Here is an 8,576-nt window from a genome sequence, read left to right as displayed (position 1 = left end):
CGGGATTACATAAAAAGTGTCTGTGGGGGACATCGTGTTGACACGGCATCCCTTTGGTCTCCTCAGGTATCTGCGTTTGTGTGTGTGTGTCTGTCTGTGTCCTTCTGTGCCAGCGTGTGTGCCCGCTCGTGCCAGTTAGTGTGTGTGTGTGTGTGTGCGCGCGCGCTGTTCTTTTGTGGCAAAGAGGCAACTTGAACAGCTCTTGAGGACGAAATCTCCGCTACTTGTTTCGGGCTTCCTTCAGTCGCGAGACTACGACTCAGAGCCGTCCACTGTCGGCGCCTTTCTTCCCGATTGTCTGTTCGTGGTTAGGCCTAGCTTGTTCTGTGGTAGGTCGGTGCGGCTGCGCACACGTGCGCGCGAGAAGAATGGCACAGTGACATGGACAGCTCTTCGGCAAGCCACTGGTCAGTGGGCCAGGTGGCGGCAGTCTTGTCAGCCGCTCTCGTCACCTTATACCTCGTGCTGCACAGCTTCCAGTGGGCGGGGGAGGGATCGACATCCCCCGCTCTCGACACCTGGGATGGCGAGCACAAACAGCTGTCCAGCGTCTGTTCAGAAGTCGGTAGGCACGTGCGACACGAAGAAGTTCCCAATAAACACGAGGACCCGCGGAACAAAGTCGCCCTTCTCCTCCGCAACGACGACCTTGGCAGGTGTCGCATGGACATCTGCTCCGAGGTCAACAGGCACGGGAGGAAGATGCGAGCTGCGAACTGGCAGTGTTCTTGGAGAAGACGTGCGGAAGTTACCTTTGATACGAGGAACGCAACGGAAACACGGTGTTGTGGGGCTGAATGGTGGCAGACGGTGGTCGGGGGGAGAGCGGTGTTTGTTCGAGGATATCACCTGAACGGCATCGGAGAGCGCTGGCATTGTGCCCGCACCATTCATAAAGCGATGTCTGATGACGTCACGCGCAGCCACCGAGCGATGCTTGGAAACGGATGTAACGGGATCGCCGAGAGAACTGTGGATGACATTACCGCCCTACCCGCTTCGCAGCACAGTCGGTCGAAGGACGGAAAGGGTGGTGCGGAATGTGGACGAATTACTCGATATCAATTCACCCTTGACGGTCCTCGAGAGGCGACGATAAAAGTGTCCCGTGGCAGCGGGCATTCTGCCGTGCCCGATAACAGCTCTGATGTCACTTCCCGCCCGACTTCGAGCCAACACCTACCCACTCCCGCAGAGGGGCATAACAGCGCGATGGAGATTTACGGAACGGACGCCACACACCTCGTAGTGTCCACAGATAATGTCTCGACGGACGTGTCGGGAGTGAGCTCGTATCGCATCCACGTGGGTGCGAGCAAACCCTGTGCCGAGGATAGGGACAGTGCGCGCGTGTCCATAAGCCCTTCGTCATCTGAAGACACCCGCGACTACCTGGATGCGCTGCTGACGAAGTGGCGAGACGAAGCTTCGCACAGCCCGGAGCGGCGGGAGACAGATTCGCCCGGGTCATTGTTTTCGTGTTCCGAAAGTGAAAGTTTCGGCAACAAGGAGGTGACCCCTGCAGACAGAGAGCTTCGTCTGGAAGGTTTGCTGCTGAGGGACAGGGAGAGGCGAGCGAGACTGCAGTATCTGGGTCAGATGACGGCCCAGTCCGACGACGAAGCAGAGTCAGAAGAAGATTCGAGCTCCTCTCCCTCGGATCTGGGAACCCCACTGGAAGACAACGAAGACGGATTATCCCGTGCAGACAGCAGCGCGGAAGAGAGCTCAGACGACGCCACTTTGAGACGCATCCCCACCCCTCCCGATCTGCACCTGCCACCCAGCTGCACAGCTTCCGCGACACACGCAGTTCGCGACGACTGCTGCGATGCGCCACCTGACGGCCAAGTGTCTAATAAGTGGGACTCGCTGCTGACGGACATCTTCGACAGGCTGGTATCCATCCAGACGACGAGCGAGCGTGCAGTCGCTCTCCAAGACATCCCTTCGGAGTCAAGGCTGATAAGATCGGAGCGAGAAGAACGCACTTCAACCACCACCGTTTCTTCGAGCAGCAAAGGGCTAAATTTAGCGGCACACGACAACGAGCGTGAGAGAAGCCCCTCCCCTGAACCACGTGCCACTTCTCTCGCCGGAGGAGACGGTGCTGCCTCGCTTTCTTCTGCAGACGTCTTGTTCTCGGCGGAGAGAAGTGCCGCAGCCACACCATTAGACAGATGCTCTCCCGCCCGCTTGGAGACATCGATGATTGCGACGAAGCTGCCGGAACCAAATATGGAACAGCCAGTAGTGAACGGCACGTGCGGCAAGCATTCCTGCGACAGATCCATCCTGAAAGGAGATCCCGACCGTGCAACCACCCCCGTGGCCACCAAAACGAAGAGTCTCCGCTTTAAATCAGAACCCGACGTCATCAACCTCCTCCCCAATGACAGCGATGAGGACAGCGAAGACGGGGACGAAGAAATACGAGAGAATGGCGATGACCGGAAGTGGAACTATTTCAGGTACCCGACAGCGGTGGGCTTGGAAGACCACCTGGCGGGCGATCCCGTGACTGTGGAGAGAAAAATCCTCCCCGTGAGGACTTCGGTGGTGGAACACGGAAGCAAAATGATTCCGCTGTTCACGGAAACCCTGGATCGCAGGAAGCTGGTGATGGAAGGGCAACGGGGACACCTGGAGAGCGGGAACCCAACGCTCCTCACCACGGTGACGCTGCTGGAAGTGGAGCCCAAGAAAGTGAGCTTCACCTGCAGAGGAGGCACCTGCACCGACATCCCGGCCGTTGACGCAGTGGCTTCGACGGTGGACCGCGCAAAGGACATCGAAAGTCCCGAGGGGGTACCCCCTAACACCAGTCACGACAAGCAAAAGTTGCACCCGGCCATTGTGCAAAAGGACACTACCAGGCGACTCGACAAACGAGTGGCGTGGACGTCGACCCCTTCCAAGGGGTCAGGGGATTCACGGCTGTCCAAAATTATTCCTGGAAGACTTTCTTTTGCATCCTCCAAAACTTTTCCGAGGAAGAATTGTCCGGGAATCCAGGCGGAACGTGCAAAGAGAGCCGCTCCTTCGCCAAAAACTGTTTACCCGCAAAGAATCCACAGACCGATCTCGCCTACGACACCCACAGGAAAATCGTTTGCGCCTCCTGCTGGAAGCACTTCGACGCCCAAACCATCGCATCCTGGAAAAGCTTCTCCGGCATTGAAGACAGTGCAGCACCCGGCGACATCCAGTGGCAGTTCCGAAAGAAAAACCTTCCCACTATTTAAGCGGCCCGTGAAGATTGTGCCGGACAAAGAACAAGTGGAGAGAATCACCGGCTATCAGGCAGCGGTCGGAATTGCAAAGCCGCCCATCCCTCCTGTTCGCAGCCCCGCATCCTACCGACTCACTTCCGGAGTAAAAAGCAAGCTGAACTCTGCTCGTCGACAGTATTTCGAGACGAAAGCGAGCGCCTCTGCCCAGCACCTGAATGTCGACCGTTTCGATGAATTCCTGCAGAAAGCGCACGAAGAAAGAACGAGGCTGGCGCAGAGCACTCCCGACTTGGTCGCTTTAGAAAAGGCCGTGAGGAGTACGTGGAGTGAACATTGTCCAAAGAGCAGTCGTGCGGCGGCCTCTAGAGAAGTGCGAAAACACTGCAGACAGCCCACTTCGTCGGCCACGGAGGACATCTGGGTGACCTATGTGCGACGTCTGCAGCAGGAGATGACCAGCAGAAGCCGCAGTCTGGGCTACCTGGAGACGGACATGGACACGTGCACCAGCTCCGAAGTGTCTCCCGTCACGAGCTGCCACTCCGGGGAAAGTGGCCCTCAGCCAGAAGCGGCAGTGGATGGTTCTCGAGCACGCAGCGTAGATTACCTGCCCGAAGCTCGAGCTGCGTCGACATCACCCGAAGACACGTTAGGAACAGGAGGAAAGGCGCTTTCGGAACACGAACTCCGAGTTCAAAGGTCATTGCAGAACCTCAACTTGCCAGAGTGGTATCGCAAGTCCGATTTGAACCGTCGACCAAAAGCTGGATTTCTGTTGAACAAGAGGTCGAATAAACCGGGCGGTTGGGAGGAGGTCAAGTCGCTGGGGTCTTCTACGACCAGTCTGGCGAGTGTTCCGGGAAGAATGAGTACTCGTCGAATGACCTCCCCCGACTGGAGACACGCGCGGTCCTTGCGCTCCTCTCAAGAGAACTTGCTGTGGGCCAGAGGATCTCCCTCTCCAGGCCCAGTGGAAACGAGGTGGGCACGATCGAACAGTGGACCCATCCTGTCATCCGCTTTCTACCGGTCCTTCAGAGAACCTTACATAGGGTGGAGGGCGACTCGCAGTCCATCAAATGAACGCTCCCTCTCCCCGCAGCTGAAAACGTCGAGTCCATCTTCCACGAGCGAACCTCTCTACAGTTCCAGTGACACTCGTGCGTACGAAACAGCGATTGACGAGCCGGATAGTGGCAGAGTTGACGGAGACACGAGTTCGGAAGCGAAGGTCTTTCCGACCGCTGTGAACGCGTGCTCGACGAGTCCATCTTCGGATAGCAGCTTCGAATCCGGTTGTCCGGACAAGGATTTCATGGAGAGATTCTCGCAGTACACGCCCGCCCCCAAGAACCGGTTCTCTTACGTGCAGAGCATCTATAACAGCGAGCGCGACCTGATGGCCGAGTTGGACAAGGACAAGGAGAAGCTGTCCACGCGCATCATCTGGATAGAGTCGTCTTTCGTGGGATCTCGCACCACCACTTCGGTGGTGGTGCTTCCTTGCAGCGACGAAGACGGGAACCCCGCCTGGAGGCAGTACCCCGGCAACAGGGACGAGCCCGAAGACATGGCCCTCGAGCGTCCGGCTTCCAGATAACGAGGTGAGTACCGTTTTGTTGCGCGAAGGTAGTTTGTTAAGCGGAAGCTTTTTCGAGTCATAGCGGGGAGGTCGTAAAGAAAGGCATTTTGGATGGGGAGTTTAGGTGAGCTGGGCGCTAAGGCCATCAGATTGGGGGCTCTCGGCTACTAAATTGCGAATATTTAAAATGCGATGAATTCTCGAGCAGATATTTCGGATTCATTGCGTCTACTCCGAGTCATCCAAAGTCGAAATGCGTACGGAAGTTTTCACTTTACGTCGTTTCGCGGCAGTTCAAATGAACGCGATTGCGTGATCGACACGCGGCATCTCCTTTCTTTCTATCTTTTTATTTCTTTCTGCACTTTGCACGATAAACCCTTTATCGTGCAAAGTGCAGAAAGAAATAAAAAGAGAGCAGCACCGCTGCATCTTGGATTAATTAAGTGTTTTCTTCCTATTTTCAAGAGTGACAAAGTTCTTATTCTTCCCTACAAGCAGCTCGTGCTTCTCATTTTCGATTATTATTTGGTCCCCACAAGAGGAACATCTTTCTCACAGACTTGAGAGAATTGAAATTAAATTCACCAAATTCTTGCGCTTTCCAAATCGTCCTCTTTTTTTTGGTCGCTTCAGAATCTTCATCTTCGCCCCAGACGACCCCTCAATTGGTTTATTTTTGTCATAGACTCTATTGTCAATTCTCCATCTCATCTTGATCAAATGCCTTTCGCCCGAATTGTCGTTATAAAACAAATTTAAATAAATAAATTTTCTGTTTATACTTCGGGACGACCAAACTGTCGGAGGAGTTCACAAGATAGACAGAATACAAGAAACAGCACCGTATTTAGCAGTCACTGGCTTGAACCTCAATCACTCAAGGCACGTGTACTTATGCACCCGCGCGGATGACCACTCGGCTACGGTAGCCTTCTCACTGCCTGTCCATCCCTCGCACTGAGCACTTACTTGGAAGTCCTCTGCCATTGAGTTTGCTTCTGGTATTGAACAATCAAAACATTGATTTTACACTCAATCCGTGAATGTGTAAAAATTTACTGCTTACTTTGTTTTGTTATTCCAAATTTGTATATATATTAATACTACTCTTGTATTGATTCTGTAAAACTCGGCGTTCTCACCATTATGTAGGGTCTGCGTGCCCTGTGGGTGAGATGTCTGTAGTATGAATAAATAAATAAGACTCAGTCGGTTAATACCTGAGAAAGAAAGTTCAAAGGCGCAGCTAGGAGAACATTCAGTGGAGTGAAGAGGAAAATGAAGTGTGATTATTATTAGGAGTATTGGAGAACCCTCTCCAAGCGGATCGCGTTTTCGTGACAATAAAATTATTCGGAGGAAGTTTTATAAATGTTTTTTTACCACGAGATATTCTCTCTTTCTGTCTCTTTATGATCTGTTAAATGTCATAAAGGAACGACTTTTTTCTCTATTATCTTTTCGGTGTACTTGTAGTGGAAAAGATTTTTCCACCGTATTTTCCATCTCAAACTTTCGGCGATAGAAGCGCACATTTTTAAGTTTCCTCTTCCTCCTCCTCAAGAAACGGTTTTTCTTGCATCATTTTAAATGAATGACAATTTGAAATATAATTTAAATTAATTACAGTCTCGCAATAATAAGTATTTTATAATAAATAAATAGTTTTTAATTTACTTATTATGCATTTGCGATATTCTAAAGCAAGCTCGAATCTCTAGGAAACTTTAACGAGTCAGATGGTGCAAAATAAGTGGTTGTAATCTGTGGAAAGAGTTTTTCTAGGAAACTCTGAATCTGTGGGAAGTTTCCTAGAAAAACTCTGAGGTTAGAGAAAAGAAAGGCGCCAGGGGAAGTTGCTTATATTCAGTTCTAAGTAAAAATGCTTCTTATGAGAATGTTCATGGGAGTGTCGTTGAACTCCGGGCAGATTCTCTTGGATTTAAGAAATGCCGATGTCTCCACGGTCCATAAAGGTGGACGTAGGTAACTACAGGGCACTCAGTTTCACTTCTGTGGGAGGGAAGATCACAAATGTATGGTTAAGGATGCAATTCAGGACCATCTCTACAAGAATGGTATGTTCAATAGAACCCAGCGTGGGCTCGTTAAGGGATGGTCAGCCTGATAAATGACAATGATATTGTCATCAAGCAGTTGGATGTGGGTGACATTATATACCTACGGCTCAGCAAAGCTTTTGATACGGTCCCTCGTGGAAGAATGTTATATGAACTGGAAATAGTTGGAGTGTACTGGTAAGATTCTATTCTGGATTGCAGGATGCCTAAAAGATAGGAGACAGAAGGGGGGGGGTTTCCTAAATGGTCAGTCTTCAGGGTCGACCAGCGTAACAAGTGGCTTCACTCACAGCTCGGCTTTGGATTCCCTACTACTTCTAAATTTCATAAATGACATTGACGACGGGAATCCAAGGCATGCTGTCAAAGTTTGCTGATGGTTTGGAGGTGGGAAGGGTGGTCAACAATTCGAGCCAGGCCATGCTGCTTTAAAAAATACTTGCATTGCTTGCCATATATGGTCCGAAAAATGGCAACTCTCCTCTCCTGAGATCAACTAACTCACCCACGCAATGAAAAAAAAAAACATGAAAATTTATTGACCGATTTTACACAATTTTACAATATTTTGATAGACAACTCCCAATTTAATGTGGCCTACAAAATGCGCGTCCGGACAAGAGAGGAGGGCCAAGTTGGTGCAGGTTTTGATGTTAGCATCGTAGCCTGGAAGATTTTCAAATTTTCTTATCAATAAAATACGAGCGTAAACTCTCTGAATTAAAAGAAAAAAAGTTACTTAAAATGACAACCGGATGCAGCCTTCAGATATCGGCGTGATTAAGCTGAGCAAATGGAGAAAAGATTAACTCAATGCTTAGGGCCACAACAAGTTTAAATCAGGGCCTGATTTAAACTTGTTGTGGCCCTAACCTATTACATGTATGAGGCCCTTCTCTCTTACAGTTGATCTGTGATAATATTAAAAAAACAGGATTTTTTAAGATGGAGCGAGGCCCCTTGTAATGTGAGGCCCTAAGCTGTAGCTTGTTTAGCTTATGTGTAAATCCGTCCCTGTCAGTGAAGTCGTGTGGGACACGAATTCACTGCGGTGTCTTCTTCGGTCTCAATTTCCATCTGCACCTTCGCATGTTGCGAGCAAACCTTGCCACTCTCGCGAGACTACTCGGGTTTGTGTATTTGTTGTTTCCTTTGTTAAACTGGCACGTGAATTTCACGGATGTTCGTACCAGCGAGTGCTCCGTCCACGTCCATGATACTCTCGACGACGGCCCTGGAATGCATTCGAAGACAAACAGAGCAGCGGAACTGAAGTGTTCCGAAAAAGAGCTACACGTCATGACCCGCGGCGTTCCTGAGAGGTCGGGATGCCCACTCAGTCGCCCGAAATAGAAAAACGTTTGGCGAAGTTTAACTTTCGGGCATAAATAGGAAGTGTTTGTGTCGGGCGCAGGTTTACAAGTTAGGTCGCCAAAGTCGAGAACGGCGTCTCAGATCGCTTTCAAAATTGCGAATTCAAGATGTGTCGTCAACAGATGGTGATCGAACGAATCAGATTCGAAGCTGAAAGCCAGATGTCAGCTCTCTCTCTCTCTCTCTCTCTCTCTCTCTCTCTCTCTCTCTCTCTCTCTCTCTCTCTCTCTCTCTCTCTCTGGGGCTGTGCGGTTCACTTAATGCGCAAAAAAAAAAAAGTTTGGCCATGACGGGTGTGAAATT

At 50.6% G+C, this 8,576-nt stretch overlaps 1 protein-coding gene across 3 annotated transcripts in view; it reads left to right on the top strand.

Moving 5' to 3' along the window:
- Positions 1–366: 366 nt before the first annotated feature.
- Positions 367–8,576, top strand: part of LOC150087606 (uncharacterized) — a 128,931-nt gene continuing 120,721 nt past the window's right edge. For all 3 annotated transcript variants that reach the window (XR_016546719.1, XM_090369165.1, XM_090369164.1), the window contains exon 1: positions 367–4,837. Coding sequence is in view for 2 of the 3 variants with exons in the window: in XM_090369165.1 (XP_090225291.1) it covers positions 382–4,833 (4,452 nt within the window). In the remaining variant the exon portion in view is untranslated. The remainder of the gene's footprint in view (positions 4,838–8,576) is intronic.

This window comes from Mastigoproctus giganteus, chromosome 3, assembly GCF_048544385.1.
Source record: "Mastigoproctus giganteus isolate SK-2022 chromosome 3, ASM4854438v1, whole genome shotgun sequence".
Classification (NCBI taxonomy): domain Eukaryota; kingdom Metazoa; phylum Arthropoda; class Arachnida; order Uropygi; family Thelyphonidae; genus Mastigoproctus; species Mastigoproctus giganteus.
Note: the sequence above shows the minus strand (reverse complement) of the source record. Positions and strands in the feature narration are given on the sequence as shown.